The 19,186-nt window shown below is 44.1% G+C and overlaps 1 protein-coding gene across 1 annotated transcript in view; it reads right to left on the bottom strand.

The window, feature by feature from the left end:
- FAM134B (family with sequence similarity 134, member B) overlaps positions 1 to 17,995 on the bottom strand; it is a 196,276-nt gene extending 178,281 nt beyond the window's left edge. The window contains exon 1 of the mRNA XM_006874438.1: positions 17,718 to 17,995. Coding sequence (XP_006874500.1) covers positions 17,718 to 17,995 — 278 coding nt within the window. The remainder of the gene's footprint in view (positions 1 to 17,717) is intronic.
- Positions 17,996 to 19,186: the final 1,191 nt, after the last annotated feature.

The following is a 19,186-nucleotide window of genomic DNA, read 5'->3' as shown; positions in this document are numbered from 1 at the left end:
TTTTTCTGGATTTCCAGGCCTTTCTTCCAAGGTACCTCTTGGTGGATTCAAACGGTCAACCTCCTTTTAGTTAGCAGTGAGCAAGTTAACTTTGCCCTACCCAGGGACTCCTACAGCTTTATCAGAGAAGTAAAGAAATGTCTCCCAGCAGGTCACTGGAAACACCAAAAATACAGTAAGTACTACACTTCAAAACTACCAGCTGTTCCACGGGAGAAAGATGAGGTTTTCTGTTCCTGTAAAGATTTCAGGCCTCAGAAACCTTGTGCAGGGTTGCTATGAGTCGGAATCGACTCTGTGGTACTTATCAACAAACAAAACTACCTTCAGAGAGTGGCGCTGTGAGATAAAGCACTGGACCACAAGGTCAGTCTGAACTACAAGGTCAGTGGTTCAAACTCACCAGCTGCTTCTTCAAAACCCTATACAGGGCCACTATGAGTCAGAACTGACTCACAAGCACTTAGCAACAACAAGCCAAGGATCCATGAAGCAGGACCTGGTCTCAATTTCCAGCCAACGCACCTCACACAGTCTGAGGAGTAGGTGCCTGTGTTCCAGTGGCACTTTCAGACCAAGATGGACTAGGAAAACTGATGTGCTCATCTGCATCCAAGAATCAGTCAAGGAAACCCCACCAATCCCAAAGATCTAATCCTCGACTGACGACACAGGACCAGGCAGGCTTTCGTCCCGTTGTACATGGGGTCACCATGAGTCAGGGCAAGTTTGAGGTCAGCTGACAAGGAGTCCCACGATGACAGCCTACTCCAGGAACACATGCCCTGTACCTGGCCTGACACCCACCCCCAACTCAGCAAAACCCACAAGGTCCTTCAACACAGATAGTATCATCACCACCAAAACCCAAAAACTCATAAGGCGCATATCCCAAACTGCACAGATGACATGCACCATCGCTGACCACATTAGTGGCTCATACACCTCAGAGCAGGCAGCCGTCCATACAGCGTTTCCCATTCTGGGTGAAGAGGGCAAGCACAAACAGGAAATGTAAGATGAGGGCAGGCCCACTGAGAGAAATACACACCCGAATTAGGTAATTAATGCCGAAAAGGGAAACCCAAGTGGCTGAGTGGAACACTCATTGGAAAGCATGCTTTGGTTGGTGCCAAATACTCCCTCAGAAATAAAGTAACTTCTTTCTCTATAGCAGACAGACCAAGCTATGTGAACGAGTGGGATGCTTCACAGAAGTAAGCTAACCTGGTCCTTTGGAAGAGGAGGGCCAAGTCACATGAATGGAGATGTACATCCTAATTTTGCACTAAAAAACACCTTACACTACCATCCAGCTTACTGGGACATTCAAGGTTTATGTTTATACTGTATACATGGTGTTGTGTGCCCTTGAGTCGGTTCTGACTCATGTTGTTTTTGTTGTTAGGTGCCATCAAGTCGGTACCGAATCATAGCGACCTTATATACAGCAGAATGAAACACTGCCTGATCCTGGGCCAACCTCACTACTGTTGCCACACTTGAGTCCATCGATGCTGCCACTTGGCCAATCCATCTCATTGGAAGACTTTCTCTTTTTCTCTGACCCTCCACCTTACCAAACATGACATCCTTCTCCAGCGACTGGTCCCTCCTGACAATATGTCCGAAGTATGAGAGATGAAGTTTGGCCATCCTGGCCTCCAAGGAGCACTCTGACTGCACTTCTTCCAACACAGATCTGTTGGTTCTTTTGGCAGCCCATGGAATTTTCAATAGTCTCCTCCAAAAGCATCAATTCTTCGATGATCTTCCCTATTCACTGTCTACCTTTCACATGCATATGAGGTTACTGAAAATACCATGACTTGGGTCAGGCGCACCTTAGTCCTCAAGCTGACATCTTTGCTCTTCAACACTTTAAAAAGGTCTCATGCAGCAGATTTGCCTAATGCATTTATACTTAAATAGGAGCCCTGTTGTGATGCTGTAGGATAAGCACTGGACTGCTAACCACAAGGACAGCAGTTCAAACTCATCAGTTGCTCCTCGGAAACCCTATATAGGAACTGATTCAATATTGTTAAGTGCTAATGTTAAATTATATATATACAAGCACACACACAAACCTACTGTTGTTAAGTAGACTCTAATCCACAGCAAGCCCGTAGACGAGAGTAGAACTGCACCCTACAGTTCCCAAGACTAAATCTTTACAGGCGTATACAGAGCGGCTGGTGGGTTTGAACTGCTGACCTTGTGGTGAGTAGCCCAAGATTTAACCCATTCTACTACCAGGGTTCCCTCACATACACATATACATATATAAAACCAAAAACCAAACCCACTTCGATCAAGTCAGTTCCGACTCATAGCAACCCTGCCCAGGGTTTTTGTGACTGTAAATCTTTATGGGAGTCAACAGCTTCACCTTTCTCTTATAGGGCGGCTGGGAGGTTTGAACTGCTGACCTTGCGGTGAACAGTCCTATACTTAACCTACACTGCAACCAGACCTCCTTACTCATCTTGCACCATGATGAGACAATATGAAGAAGAGCTTTGACTCCAACCAAGCACACACGCATGGTTGTGTATATAGGGGGGGTGGTATATATGGAAGCAGGGTGATTCTGGACTGGGATGCATGGGAGAAAGATGAGGCTTTCTGCTCCTGCAAAGATTTACAGCCTCGGAAACTCCGTACAGGGTCACTATGAGATGGAGCTGACTTGATGGTTATTAACAACAACATGTCTTTCAGAAAGTTGCTGTCTTCTTCCTTGGAGAGAAATTGCAACCTCTGCAAATGCTGACCCACCATCTTTCCCCTCCTACTCATGTATCAACCTAATGGTGTCCTTCCAGTCCCTCAACCTCCCAGAGCCTTAAGTGGTCCCTGTCCCCTCCCTCCGGGTCTGCCACCTCACCTCTCCCAAAATCCCAGAGCGCATCTCTCTCCTCCCTCTAAGGACACACACCTGGCCAATGCGGCGTGTAAATCGTTGGTGCATAATTAAGGAGCCCTGCTAACACAAAGAAGAAACCATGATGGTGCTATTGGTTGAGCACTGGGCTGTTAACTTGAAAGTCAGCAGTTCAAACCCAGGAGCCACACCAAGAGAGAAAGAAGATATTGTCTGCTCCTATAAAGATTTACAGTCTCAGAAACCTTTTATCTATATTCTTAATGAGTCTGAATCAACTCAATGGCAATGGGCTGAGATTTTAGGTTTGGTTGGTGGTGCCAACGGTGAAGTACTCAGTTGCTAACTAAAACCTTAGCAGTTCAAATATAGCCAGCAGCTCCACAGGAAAAAGAGCTGGCAATCTGCCTCAGAAACCCCATACAGGGTCACTACAGGTCGGAATCGTCTCAAAGGCACTTAACAATAACAACAACAACCTGCTTTTATAAAGACGACAGCCAAGAACACTCTATGAGGTAGTGTCTACTCTGTCACACAGGGTTGCCTATGTGTAGCAATTGACACAACTTCACCTAATAACAATATACACTGAATTGTGTTCCCCCAAAAGATATGTTGAGATCCTAATCACTGTTCCTGTGAATGGGGACTTGTTTGGAAATAGCTTCTTTCATTTAAACTGTTGTAAGCTAATCAGGTTATACTGCAGTAAGCCGGATCCAATCTATCCCCACTGAGATGCCATGCAAACAAACCTCCTGAACAACAGAGTCCAAAACAACAGTGCCCAGCTCAAAGACAGTGGCCGACCATACCACGCTGAATATGTGTCCCTCTCCACAGTCCTAGCAAGAATCTGGTCTCTCCCAATAGTCCTCCAAAAGGGTTCACTAGGCCTCTTCTGAGTCTCCCATTCCAGGGCTCTGACCAATCATTTCTGCCATTCCGATTACTGTTCTGTGATATCTACGTTATAAAGACTTCCATCTGTTCTAATGTTACTGCATCAGCTATGATGATTCGATTCCAATTAGTACAAAACCCTACCCAACACCCACAATTTGAGGAATGCTGAAGAGGATGTACTGACAGGCCATCAAGTTAGTCACCGAAGGATTGGGTTCAAGGGAAGATGTTCGGGGTAGAGGTCAGATTGAAATATAGATGTGGGTACTGTGGGTGTTGGGCACAAAGGGTTTTGAACCAATTCAGACTGGTTCATCATGGGTGTTTGATTCAAATCACTGACCCTTCAGTTAGCAGCCAAGTGCTTAACCAATGTGCCACAGGGCTCAGTCCTCTTGCCCCAAACTCACTGACACTGAATTAATTCCAACTCACAGCCACCCTGCCTGTGTGAGGAACACTGCCCCACTGTAAAGATTTGCAAGGCTGAAATCTTTACAGAAGCAGACAGCCACATCTTCCTCCTGATCAACTAGTGGGTTCGAACCACCAAACTCTTTGATTAGCTGTCAAGGGCTCATTCATCTCACCCTGGACTTCTTCAAAGTGGTCGATGAAAATCTGACCATCAGAATTTTGCTCTGTAGTAACATAAAATGCTACACAAAATTAACAGCATCTCCTCCTGGCTCAGCTCTGGCCACACTGGTCCCCTGCTCTTTGACAAACACCCCAAGCCCATTTCCAGCCCACGTCCTTTACACAATCTCTTCTCCCTGCCTAGAACACTATGCCTCATTTGGATAATTCCTGGACTTTGATAAGTCTCTGCCCAATGTCATTTCCTCCGAGAGGTCAGCATTGATCACCTCAGCAGAGCCACACCTTCCTGTCTGTCCCCTGTCCCACCTGTTTTCATTTCCTTCACAGCTCTTGGCACCTCCAAGTATTTTGTATCTTTGTTCATTGTCTGCCTTCTGCAACTTGCACACCTAGACTTTGTACTCGACAAGAGCAGGGAATCTTAATATCTCCTATCCACTGTTACACCTCTAGCACCTACAGACTGCTGATGTATAGAACTGATCATCAACAAAACCGTGACAAGTTCTTGAATGACAATCTTGAGGGAAAGGAAGAGTTATGACAGCAGTTTCATCTTATACCACCAGTGATGTGTCAGACTGTCACACTGCGGTGGCTTGTGTGTTGCTGTGATGCTAGAAGCTATGCCACCAACATTGTAGGGTCACCCATGGTGGACAGGTCTCAGCTGAGCTTCTGGCTAAGACAGACTAGGAAAAAGGCGAGGCAGAACACTTCTGAATAGTGCTTCGTGTTGCTAAGTGACACCATCAAGTCAGTTCCAATTCATAGCAACCCTAGACAGGATTCCCAAGGAGTGGTTACTGGTTTTGAACCCCCAACCTTGTGGCTAGCAGCCCAGTGCTTAACCTAGCCACTGACCATCTAGGAGTGGTTACTGGTTTTGAACCCCCAACCTTGTGGCTAGCAGCCCAGTGCTTAACCTAGCCACTGACCATCTTATGAACAGCAGCAGCAGATTTTCTGATACAATGCTGGTTAGTGAGCCCCTCAGGCTGTTTCCTCAAAGCAGAGTTGGCCTTAATGATCTGGATGGAGAACAGCTTTGCGGAAAACAGCTGCAAACATCCATTAATAATCAGAACACGGAATACACCAACCACTAAAGACAGTGATGATGAAATTAAAGATTTCTACACACGCCGTAAGTCTGAAATTGATCAAACACACAATCACAATGTATTGATAATTACTGGTGATAGGAATGCGAAGGTTGGAAACAAAGAGAAAAGATCAATAGTTAGAAGATACGGTTTTGCTGATGGAAATGATACTGGAGATGGCATGATAGCATTTTGCTAGACCAATGATTTGTTCATTGTAAATACCTTTTCTCAACAACATCAAAGGCAATTCTACACATGGACCAGCCATAAATAAAGAGGATTCAAACTGCCTACAGACAGTGGAAAAGCTCCATATCATCAATCAAAGCAAGGCCAGGGACAGACTGGAACAGAACATCAATTGCTCCTATACAAGTTCAGGCTGAAGCTGAAGGAAATTCAAACAAGTCCATGATAGCCAAAATATGACCTTGAACATATCCCACCTGAATTTAGAGACCATCTCAAGAACTAATGACCGAAGACCAGGAGACTTGTGGGAGAACTTGAGACAGGAAGAAAGCAAAGGCCTCATTTAAAAGCCACAAAAGAAAGAAAAGACCAAAATAGGTGTAAGGAAAGACTCTAGAACTTGCTCTTAAAGGTAGGAAAACTAATGGAGCTGAAGGAAATGAGGAACTAAAAGAGCTGAACATAAAATTTCAAAAGACAGCGCAAGAAGAAAAAGTCAAGTAGTATAACGAAATACGCAAAGACCTGGAGTTTGGAAAGAAGACACTCAGCACTGCTCAAGTTGAAAGAGCTGAAGAAAATAATTCAGGCCTCAGGTTGAAGTACTGGAGGCTTCTATGGGCAAAACTGAAAGATGCAAGAGTCATCAAAAAAAAAAAAAAAGAGGAAGGGATACAGAGAGTCACTGTACCAAAAGAACTGGTTGATGTTCAAGCATTTCAAGATCAAGAACAACTTCATGATCAAGAACTAATAGCATTGAAATCACTGGTGAAAAATAAAACTCTAAGAATTGACGGAATACAAATGAAAAATGAAAACGTTTCCACAAACTAACGCAGCAGTGAAGGTGCTCACTCATCTATGTCAATTTCAAAGACACCTACCTGGCCAACTGATTGGAAGAGATTCATATATGTACTCTTTTCAAAGACAGGTGATCTCATAGAATGCGGAAATCATTAAACAATATCATTAGTATTACAGGCAAGTAAAATTTTGCTGAAGATAATTCAAAAACGGTTGCATCAAAATAACTTGGGTTTTACTGACTATACAAAGGCATTCAACTGTGTGAATCATAACAAGCTAAGGATAACATTATGAACTGGGAACTCCGGAACACTTCAATTGTGCACATGAGGAACCTGTACATTCATCAAGAGGCAGCTGTTTAAACAGAATAAGAGGACAGTGGATGGTTTAAATCAGGAAAGGTGTGCATCAGTGTTTTACACTTTCACCAAATTGATTCTATCTGTATGCTGAGCAAATAATCCGAGAAGAACGTGGCATCAGGATTAGAGGAAGACTTATTAACAACCTGTGATACACAGATGACACCACCTTGCATGCTAGAAGTGAACAGGATTTAAAATACTTAACTGATGAAGATTAAAGACTAAAACCTTCAGTATGGACTGTACCTCAACACAAAGAACATGAAATGCTTACTACGGGACCAATAAATACCATTATGATAAACAGAGAAAAGATTTTTCTTGGATTCATTTTGCTTGGATCCATGATCAACAACCGTGGAAGCAGCAGTCAAGAAATCAAAGGACATATTGCATTAGGCAAATCTGCTTCAAAAGGACCTATTTTAAGTGTTAAAGAGCAAACATATCACTTTGAGGAATAAAGTGCACCTGACCCAAGCCATGGTAATTTCAACTGCCTCATATGCATATAAAAGTGCGACAGTAACAAGAAGAATACATTTGCATTATGATGTTGTGAAGAATACTGAAAATACTATGGATTGTCAGAAGAACAAACAAATCTGTCTTGGAAAAAATACAGTCAGAATGTCCCTTAGAAGCAAGCGAAGGTGGAGAGACTTAATCTCTGGTACTTTGGACATGCTCTCAGGAAGGTCCAGTTCTGGTAAAGTGGAAGGTCAGTGAAGAAGAGGATGGACCGACAAAGTGACAACACTGTGCTTAAATATACAATTGTGAGGATGGCGCAGGACGATGGGCACTGTTTCATTCTGTTGTGCGAGTATTCCATGAATCGGGTTGTGTATATTAAGTGTTAGGCTCAATTGAACCTAACGACAACTTAATATCCTAACAGAGATCTTTGATATTTTCCAAATTCCTTAGCAGAGTCCTTCATAAATTGGCCCTAATCTCTTTTTCCAGCCTCACACTGAAACCTAGCCTCCTCAGTCTCAGCCCACTCCACCTGTCTGTCACCTCTCTTCCTGCCTCTCTCTTTCTCTAAAACATAGATACGAGTGGATGGTGGAGCAAACAGCTAGCACATTCAACAGCTGACCAAATGGCTGGCAGTTTGAGTCCTTCCCAGGTACCTCCACAGAAGGCCTGGCATGACACACATGGATCGACATGAGTCAGAAACAACTCATTAGCAATAAGTTTAACTTGCATGTTGTTGTTGTGGTCTACATATATCCAAATTTTACGTGGGACGGCTTTAAAAGGAATTAAACTCAAAAGTAATGGAATTTTTCCATGAACTTTTTGGAGCCCCCTTGTATATCAAAAAAGGAAACTGGTATCATCAAGTTAACCCGTGAGCTTCAGAACGGAACTGAGCTTCTTAAGGTGTTTCTGCTTTGTTCTTCTGTTGAGGAAGTCAGCTGCAATCCTATGGAAACATTGCCAGCTCTTTCCTCTGAGGTACTGCTGAGTGGATTCAAACCATCAACCATCATTCGGTTAAAAGCTAAAAGGAAACCATTTACACCACCCATGGGCCAAATGTTGTTGTTGTTAAGTGCCGTCGAGTTGGTTTCGACCCATAGTGACCCTGTATAGGGTTTCCAAGGAGTAGCTGGTGAGCTTGAACAACTGACCTTGTAGTTCAAATGACTTTGCAGTCTGGCACATTAACCCACAGCACCACACCAAGACTCCATGGACCATATTGTTGTTGTTGTGAAATGCCATCGAGTCGGTTCTGACCCACAGCGACCCTGTATCAGGTTTCCGAGGAGCAGCTGGTAAGCTTGAACTGATGACTTTGCAGTTCAAAAAAATTAAAAAACAATTTGGTGAGTGCTACCATGTATTCTGGTGTCCTGGTGTGGTGCTGTGGGTTAATGTGCCGGAATGCAAAGTCGGTTTGAACTGCAAGGTCGGTGGTTCAATCTCACCAGTTGCTCCTTGGAAATCCTCTACAGGGTGGCTATGGGTCAGAACCTACTCGATGACACTTAACAACACCACTACCATGTATTCTATTTATGCTTCTATATTACAGGATTTGCTAGAATTGAAAAAAATACCAAGGGTAAGTCAGAAACTATTGCTACTAAGGTTCTAGTTCGTGCAAAATGTGTTTATGCTGAACAATATGTGTTTATGCTGAACAAAATGTATTTAAACATATTTCTACGATCAATGGACAGCTGCAGACAAGTTCTCTTAGTAATACACTTGTCTTAATCTCGTTAGGGCATCTTCAAAAAATAAAAAGAATGAATCTAAAAGAAAGTGTTTTGTGAGGGTTAGCTAGCTCAAAAAGCTGATCTATCAGTCTTTTAAGCAAGACAATTTTAGAAAACAAATTGTTAACCAGAGGCGAGTCTTGGATTTACCCACGTGACCCAGAGAGCAAGGTCCAATCCAAACAGTGGCTTCTGAGATCTGCTGGACCGAGTAAATTCAAGTCGAAGGGGTCAACTCAGAAGATTATAGTAACCGTTTTGGGGGAGTCTGAAGAAGTCATCTTAAAAATAATAATAATTAACAACATTTTATTGTAAATTACATGAAGGTTTACAAAGCAGATCAGTTTCCCATTATTCAACAATTCATACACATTTTGTTTCATCTCATTGATTACAATCTCCACAATCTAACATGACAGCCCACTTCTTCTCTGGGTTCCCAGTTTCCATTCCTCCTTCTTTCCTAACCTTCTAAACTTTATCCTTGTGTAAATGCTGACCATTTGATCTCAAATAGCTGATTACTCTAAGCTGTATACACCTCATGAATGTCATTGTTGTTGTTCAGTCATTAAAAATCAGTTCCAACTCACAGCAATCCTGTATAGGGGTTCCGAGGATAGCTGGTGAGTTCAAACCACCAACCTTGAGGTCTAGTACTTATCCAACAGCACCACAAATTGAGCCATGGGTAGATTTCAGTTCCAGATCTGAAGGGTGCCTAAGTCTCACAGTGTCAGGGTTTTCACCAGCCTCTAGTCGACCAATAAGCCTAGTCTTTTTTATTTTGATTTTTGTTCTGTATTTGCCACCTACTTTTTTCAGGACTTTCTATTGATTTCAGAGCAGTTGGGACTGGTAGTCAGACATCATCCATTCCTGCTGGTCTCCTGATCGTGGAGATTGATGTTCATCTGGTCCGTTAGTTGTTAGTCCTTTGGGCTAATTGTTTTCAAATGTCTTTGATTTTCATCACTCTTCTTTTCTCCAGACAGGGAGAGACCATTTTAGGCTTTTAAAACCTCACTCAGCACTCACCAAAGTAGGATGGGGCTCATTGTCTTTGAGGACTATGTTATACCAATTGATCATGGTACTATGCTCCTGAGTCCCAAAAGAGTAATCCTGATAGCTTTTCTGAAAGAACATAAGCTGATTATGGGGGTTTATTATGAAGAAGTTTTAAAACTGAAAGTTACTTTGGTGAGAATGAAGGCCAGAAAGTTGCACTAAGCAATTTTTTCCATTACGACAACGTGCTAGCTAATAATTCTTTGTGGGTAACAAGGACTGCCCTAGGAGAATTTCATTGGGAAACCATATCCCATGTGCCCTACAGCCCTCATATTGCCCCTTCAGACTTTTTTTAGTTCCCCAAACTCAAAATACTAAAAAGGAGAATAATTTCTTCAAGGATGCCCAAACTGCAGTTTTGTCGTGGTATAAACTAAAAAGCGTAGAATTCTTCAGGCAAGCATTGGAGAGATGGGGAATATATGATATAGCTGTAATTTCATATTTAAGTTACTTTAACAGTTATAAACATTGAAATATGCCTTCTGTAATGTCTGGAAATTAGCACAAATATGAGCTTCTACAGGGAATAAATTTTTAACAGAGCAAGCCTGTTGAATTTTAAATATGTATAACCTCAACAATTTTTAATTTGTGATTTTGCTTTGGTCGAACTTGGTGAGTTTTTATCACCCATCAGTTATTTGTGAGGGTGTTTATTCTATAAGAATATTCTTTGTATGGGAAAATTGTAGCTAAACATTTCATTGTCCCCAGTCTGTAAAAGAAACACAATTCTATTGCTTTCTCTTGCTTTTAGTAATTAAATCATTACTTCTGCATAAAAAAAATATTAGCCTGAGGTGTAGTTAATCTTACAGTCTAGGAACAGAGAAACGTTGAACCATCAAGGGAGAAGAGCACGAACGGAATGTGGGACCCTATGCAGAGAAACAGCGACACCAGAGATGGAGGCAGAGATGGGGATACAGAGAGAGGGAGCAGCTGAAGACTCTAGACATTACATCATCACACAACTGACAAACCCCTGAGAGTCAGGACCTGCAAAGCTGACACATATTTTGAGGAAACACGAGTTAATCCTTGACAATTACACATCTTCTTTTGGACAGCTGTGCGCTGAGTCATCTTTGGTTCACTCAGTTAACTTCTGTGGGCCTCAGTTCCTTTTTGGGTACAATGGGCTGATGCCTATCTCACTGCATTGACTAGGATGCTACCTGTGAACATATTTGACAATAATTTTCTAGTTATAACTGACTATAGGTCAGCGATTCAAACCCACCAGCTGCTTCTTGGAAACCCTATGCTGTTGTTGTTAAGTGCCGAAGAGTTGGGTTCGGACCCATAGCTACCCTGTACAAGGTGTCCAAGGAGCAACTGGTGAGGTTGAACTGCAGGCCTCCTGGTTCAAGCAGACTTTGCAGTCCAACATATTAACCAACAGCACTACACCAGGACTCCTGGAAACCCTATACAGGATTGCAATGAGTCAGAACAGTCTCAACGACATTTAAAAACAGCAACAATTTGACTATGGAGTCCTGGTGGTACAAACAGTTAAGCACTCAACTGCCAACCAAAAGGTTGAGAGTTCTAACCAGCTGCCAGCAGCTCCTTGAGAGAAAGACTTAGCAGTCTGCTTCTACTGAGATCGCTGTCCAGAAAACCCTACGGGGCGGCTGCACCCTAGCACACAGGGTTGCTATGAGTCGAATGAACAAGATGGCACATAACAACAACAGCAATAAAATCTGACTAAGACCAGAGGCTAACAATTATCAATGACAGCCACTGTCAAAAGGGGTTACTGTCAACGGGAATAAAGAAATTCTCTCTCAGGTCATGTGAATACAGGGACAAGGGCCAGCCTGAGGGAGAGAGCACACGCTGCTCAGACTACGTCAGGAATGGGATTTAAGGAGCTCTGGTAGTGTAGTGGTTATGAATCGGGCTGCTAATCTCACGGTCAGCAGTTCGAAACTACCAGCTATTCTGCTCCCGTAAAGATTTACAGCCTCGGAAACCCTGCACAGGGTCTATGTACAATGTTGTGAGTTAGAACCAACTCGACAGCACTTAACAACAAGAAGTCAACTGAAGCACTTACAGAAGATTCTGGAAACCATGAGTGGAAGGAAAACAATGAGTGGTAAGAGCTCAGATTTCTCTCCTAGTAAGAGACGACACAGCAATAGAAAACAAGTGAATGTTGGATCGGTGAGAGGAATGCCCTGAGAGAGAGCAGGCACTGATACTGGGAAGTTGCAGAAAGAACCAAGAGCTGTTCTTCACACAATGTAAGGAAAAGACTTCGATGTGCAGATGAGACAACTTTGCTTGCTGAAAGCGAAGAGGACTTAAAATACTGATGAAGATCAAAGAGCACAGCCTTCAGTATGGATTGCATCTCAATGTAAAGAAAACAAAAATCCTCACCACTGGACCAATAAATTACATCATCGTGATAGGTGGAGAAAAGACTGAAGTTGTCAAAGACTTCATTTTGCTTAAATCCACTATCAACACTCACGGAAGCAACAGTCAAGAAATCAAACGACGTATTGCTCTAGACAAACCTGCTGCACAAGACCTCTTTAAAGTTTTCAAGAGCAAACATGTTCATCTGAAGACTAAGGTGCACCTGACTCAAGCTGTGGTATTTTCAATAACCTCATATGCATGTGAAAGCTAGACAACGAATAAGGAAAACCATACAAGAATTGATGCATTTGAGTTATGGTGTTGGAGAAGAATATTGAAAGTACTATGGACTGACAAAAGAACAAACAGATCTGTGTTGGAAGAAGTACAGCCAGAATGTTCCTTAGAAGCCAGGATGACCAGACTTTGCCTCTCATACTTCAGATATATAAGCGGGAGGAATCAGTCCCTGGAGAAGGACACCGTGCTTGGAAAAATGGAGGGTCGGCAAAACAGAAGAACACACTACAACAGACGGGTTGGCGTAAGGACCATTGTGAGAATGGCACACAACCAAGCAGGCTTTCGTTCTGGTGTGCATAGGCTGCTATGAGTTAGAACCAACTCGATGGCACCTGGCAACAACAACCATCCCCTAGACCTGACCCCACCCCATCTAGCCAAGCTCATTTCCCACTACCTTTTTTGGTTCCTCTATTAAGTAATTGTCACTAAGCTGACTAACTCATGGTGATCCCAACAGACCTGTGCTCCACAGAGTTCTCAATGGCTGATTTTTTTCTTCCCGGAAGTAGATTGACAGACCTTTTTTTTGTCCTTTTCAGAGGCACCTCTGGTTGGACACGAACCTCCAGCTTTTCAGCTAGCACCAGCTCATTGTGAAGAGCCTCACAATCTCTTCCACCCATAATCCAACCACCATCCCCAAACTCTATCAAAATGAACTATCCTGAGGCAGAGACGATGACGTGGAGAGATAGAGCTGCTGGGGACTCTCTATCTGGGAGGGAGAGGGTCTGTGTGTTGACGGCCAGGGGGCAGGCTTGCGGGGTGTACCCTTTGGCTGTTTGATGATGCATACAGGGAATTGTAATCATTGCAATTAAACAAAATACGGTAGGATGAATGTAAAGCTAGAATGTAAAGCTAATGTTCTCCCTTGTAAACTATCACATAATTCATAATAAAAGCTAAAAAAAAATGAACCATCCTTTCTCTGACTCTTCGAATACTTGCTTCATGCAGCCTTGAGTATACTCATTTTTGTTTTCATGGTTACGTCTTAATTTTTCTTATCCTTTTAGTGTAGAACCCTAAATCCACGTAGCATGTGGAGTCCTGGTGTGGTGCTGTACAATAAGCACTCAACCATTGACCGCAAAGTCGGCAATTCAAATCCACCAGCCACCCCTCGGAAATCCTAGACAGGGTCGATAAGCTACTTAACAACAATGGGTATGTAAGAGATTTTGAAGTCACACTCAGAGTCCTGAAATTTATTGTTGGTATCATATCAAGTAAAAAAAAAAAAAAAAAATCTAAAAGTATAGGATGACAGAAAATAACGCCAAAAAGGTGAAAACAGGAGTTCCGTTTGAACTGCAAGGTCAATGGTTCAAACTCATCAGCTGATCCTCGGAAACCTTATACAGGGAGGCTATGAGTCAGAACCAACTCGACGGCACGTAACAACAACAAAAACAGTGAAAACAATGCCATTACTGCTTAAGACAAGAGTCGAGTTCCTCATATTTCTAACATTTATCTTTTTGTTTTTCTCATAGAAAAATAGAATGCTTTGGAGTTCTTGAGACACAGAACGCTTGAGGGCCACATCACTTAAGATCCCTTAAGATAAGGGGACATATACTTTTTTAAAACAACAACAACTTCATTTCCTTGAAAAATGCTTTAACCCAAGAAGCAACATACAGAGTAGAGGAAAAGCACCAAAAATTCAATGCAATGAATATATTTCCAGGAATTCCAAGGAATAATTATACAAAAGCGATGAAAAGTATTTTAGAATTTGAAGATCGGGCCTGTGACCTTTTTGTCATGGAAAATACATGTCTGGAATGTAGATATGCAAACAGGAGAACAAATCAAACAGATAGGCAGAAGGTACTGAAAGTGAAGAAAGCTTGAAACTCTTAGTGGTAAAGATCAAATACCACAGCCCTCAGAGTATGGGTTGTAAAGAAAACAAACATCCTCACAACTGGACCAATAGACAATATCATGATCAACAGCGAGACAACTGAAATTGACAAGGATTTCACTTTACTTGGATTGTGGAATCAATGTTCACAGAAGTGGCAGTCAAGAAATTAAAGTACTATGTATTGTATTAAGTAAATCTGTTTAAAGTACTAAAGAGCAAGCTGTCACTTTGAGGACTAAGGTGCACCTGAACCATCATCCCATAGTATCTTCAATCAGCTAATATGAATTTGAAAGCTGGACAATGAATAAGAAAGACTGGAGAAGAAATGAGTTCATTTGAATTACGGTGTTGGAGGAGACTATTGAAAGTGCCATAGACCGCCAGAAGAACAAACAAATCTGTCTTGGAAGAATCACAGTCAGAATGTTCCTTAAAAGTGAGAATGGTGAGACTTTATCTCACATACTTTGATCATATTTTCAGGAGGGACCACTTCCTGAAGAAGGACATCATCTTGGTAAAGTAGAGGGTCACCAGAAAAGAGGAAGACCCCCAACAAGATGGAGCAATTGTGGCTGAAACAATGGACTTAAATGTCACAAATCTGAGGATGGCACAGGACAAGGCAGTGTTTTGTTCTGCAGTATGTAGGGTCACTAAGGAGCTCTGGTAGGCACTCTGGTAACGTAGTAGTTACAAGTTGGGCTGCTAACCTCAAGGTCAGCAGTTCAAAACTACCAGCCATTCCTTGGAGAAATATAGGGCTTTCTCTCCAGTAGCATAGTGGTTACGACTGGCTGCTAAGCGCAGAGTCAGCAGTTTGAAACTACCAGCTGGTCCACGGGAGAAAGATGAGGCTTTCTGCTCCTGTAAAGATTTACAGCTTTGAAAACCTGGTACAAGGTCGCTATGAGTTGGAACCACCTCCATGGCATACAACCACCACCACTATATAGGGTCACTGTGAATTGGAACCGACTCCACAGTTCCTAACCACAATATCCCCTTTGACCCAGCAACTCCGCATCTGGAAGTATACACAACAGAGATAATAGGATATATGCAAAATGATGCATGACAAAGTCCCTATAATAGCAAAAGTTTGGGAATAGCCTGGGTTTCTCAGTAGAGGATGGGTTGAATGGGAGTCTATACCTCTGAGAGGGTCGCTATGAGTCAGAAGTGACTCAACAGCACTTAACAACAACATCAAGAATATGTCTCTGAAAAAGAAAAAGGAAGTGATGGTCAAAATACACTAAGTAGAGACAGCACCCACAAGAGGGGGCTTTAAAAAGTTCATGGAGAAATGGAATTTTTTCACAAACCTTTTGAAGCCCCCTCTTATACCTACTTATAGTCACTGAGTCAACTTGGACTCAGAAGGGCCCCATTGGAAACAGACCTGCCTTATCTTTCTCCAGAGGAGTGGTTGGTAAGTTCAAACCGCGGATATTTCATTGGCAGCCCAGCGCTTAAGCACTGTGCCACCAGGGCTCTTTACTGCCCAGACAGTATTCCACAGTTAGCCTAGAATACAGAACACTGGTCACATTCACTGCCGGGCGTGGGAAAGAGAATTTTCCAAGTTTTTTTTTTTTTTTTACCCTTTTATACCTTTCCATTTTTGAATCCTGAGACTGTATTAGCTCTTCTTAAAAATGAAATTTTAAAGGAAAAAAGGAAACAGAAGGAATTTTAGAAACATTTCCCCCATTGGTAAAATAAGTAAGACCTGAGAACTTTCAAGTCTCTAACACTGTTTGGACTATTGTCCAATCGAGAAATGGCTAATACAATCTTCCTAATTGAATGTTTGTGTCATTTCACAACAGGGTAGAACTTTTTGAAATAAACTCCAGCTTAGCTATCAGAGAAAGCTAAAAGACCCAAGGCACAGCCAACACCCCTTCCGGGACCCTTAATTGACACAGCTCATGTTAAGAGGGAAAAATAGGGCAGCCCAGACTGCGTGCGCAAGTACAGGAAAATACTCTGATTTCTCAACTTAACCTAGAAAATGTGTGCAAGTATAGATCTTGTAAGGTTAGGAAATCTAGGTTCTGTAACAAGATGCCTGGGACTGAAACGCCAAATTCTGCACACGGGGAGGTCCTGTTTGTTATGGGAACACATTAACAAACATAGCAGTGCCGCCCACCCCCATTCAGTGAGGCTGAGAGCTGGTGACAGGACGCATCCCTCAGTAAAATGGGCCAGACACTCCTCTGTGTCCTTACCGGTGAGAGCACTTTTCAAAGGCCAAACCTGTTGATGGCAGGCTTTTAAGAAAACATTCCTGCGCATGCTCTCTGCAGATCGCTTAAAAATACGTCTATTTTCCAGACTCTGCACACCTGGGAGGGGAAGAGGGAGGGGGGCGCTGTACACAATTCACCTGTTTGCCGACAGTTTTCTCATCAGGGAGTAAAGACAGTAAACCCAACCCTCCAGGGAAAGGAAAAACAAGCTATTCAATGCCCGTCTCAGGTGGCTTATGAAGGCAGTGCAGCCCCGGAAAGTGTACCTAAAACGGCCCAGCTAATGCCTGCTGGGGATGCGAGACGGGATACAAGTTCAAGCGCGTTGGTTGGCTCGGGCATGCTTGGGCGAGCAGGTCAAGACCTGCAAGTTTGAGAAAGCAAAGGCTGAAGTTTGCCAGCACACTGGGCACACCTGTAGAGACAGGTGCGTGCAGCTTGGCCGACCACCTCCTGATCCAGGCTAAATACACCCACAGAGACAGGCGACTGTTTACAGGGCAGTGCGTCCGGACTAAAGGTGATGTGGGTCTGTCTTTCCCAGACAGATGGCCGGACTAACTGACACTCCTTTCTTCGTAGTGTCCAGCGTGCGTTCCCCACCCCAGCTCTTGGGCGCGTCCTCACCCCCGGGCGCCCCAAGGTCACCTGCCCTCCGGGCGTCCCCACCCAGCCGGGCTCTCACCAGAACAGCAGGTTGGCACCGACGAAAGCCAGCAGGCTGAGCAGCGGCCTCTCCCAGCTCAGCAACTGCTCGGCGCAGCGGCTCAGCCACAGCACCGGCTCCCCAAGCAGCCAGCTCGCCACGGCGCCCACCCGGCCCGCGGCCTCCTCCACCTGCCGCCCGGCGCCAGCGACCGCGCTCAGCTCCCGGACTTCCTCCTCCGGCTCCTGCGCCTCCTCGCTAGGAGCCCGAGCCGGGCATCCCTCCTCCGCGGGCTCCGGGGGTGCCAGGCTCGCCATCTTCAGTGGGAGGACACGCGGCACGTCTGGGTGTCTGCGGTCCGGGCGCGAGGCGCCAGCGGCTGGGTGCCTTGTGACGTCAACACGGACCTCGGCGGGGGCGCCGGCGGGGGAAGTGGGTGCGGCCAAGTTCGCGTGGGGGGTGGGGTGGGGGCGGGGCCTAGAGGCATCCCCGCTCGGTAGGGGCGCAGTGGCGTAGTCGGGGCACTTGGACACACTGACCTCGCCAAGGACCACGGGAAAGGAACCGCCCCCCCACCCGGAGTCGAGGCTGAGATATGGCAGGTATGGGACAGGCCTGGACGCCACTTGCAAGGGAGCCCACTGAGTAATTCCTGTTAACCGTGGCAGTTTCCTTTGCTAGCTGTAAGAGATCATCAAATTAAATGAATACTTTCTATTCCCACCACTCATCTGTCAGTTTGTCATAATGTGGTGGCTTGTGTGTTGCAGTGATTCTGGAAGCTACGCCAACTGTATTTTAAATACCAGTAGGGTCACCCACGACGTCCTGGTGTGGAGCTGTGAGCTAATGGCGTCAGACAGCAAAGTCGTTTGAACTGCAAGGTTGGTGGTTAAAGCTCACCAGCTGCTCCTTGGAAACCCTCTACAGGGTCGCTATGGGTTGGAATTGACTCAGTGGCACTTAGCAACAACAAGGGTCACCCACAGTTTTCAGAAGAACTTCAGACAAGACAGACAGACTAGGAAGAAAGAGAGATGCACTACTTCTGCTTATTTAATCACTGAAAACCTTATGAATAGCAGTGGAACACTATTGGCACCGGATTATTGAATGTTGAAACATGAAGTGGAGGGTCTGAGAAAAACAGGAAGACCCCCAGTGAGATGGATTGGCACAGTGGCACTATCAATGGGCTCAAACGTAGCAACGATTATGAGGTTGGTCCAGGAACGGGCAGTGTTTCATTCTGTTGTGCATAGGGTCGCTATAAGTCAGAACTGACGCGATGGCACGTAACAACAACAGCTTTCTATTTGAGTTCTCCCATTGGTCTAGGTAAGGAGCTCTGGTAGCGTAGTGGTTACGAATCGGGCTGCGAACCTTAAGGTCAGCGGTTCGAAACTACCAGCCGCTCCGCGGGAGAAAGATGAGGCTTTCTACTCCCGTAAGGATTTACACCCTCGGAAACCCTGTACAGGGTCGCTATGGGTCGGAACCGACTCGAT

The sequence above is a fragment of the Chrysochloris asiatica genome, unplaced genomic scaffold (assembly GCF_000296735.1).
Source record: "Chrysochloris asiatica unplaced genomic scaffold, ChrAsi1.0 scaffold00278, whole genome shotgun sequence".
NCBI lineage: Eukaryota > Metazoa > Chordata > Mammalia > Afrosoricida > Chrysochloridae > Chrysochloris > Chrysochloris asiatica.
The sequence above is the reverse complement of the archived record's forward strand: the minus strand, read 5'-3'. Positions and strand labels throughout refer to the sequence as shown.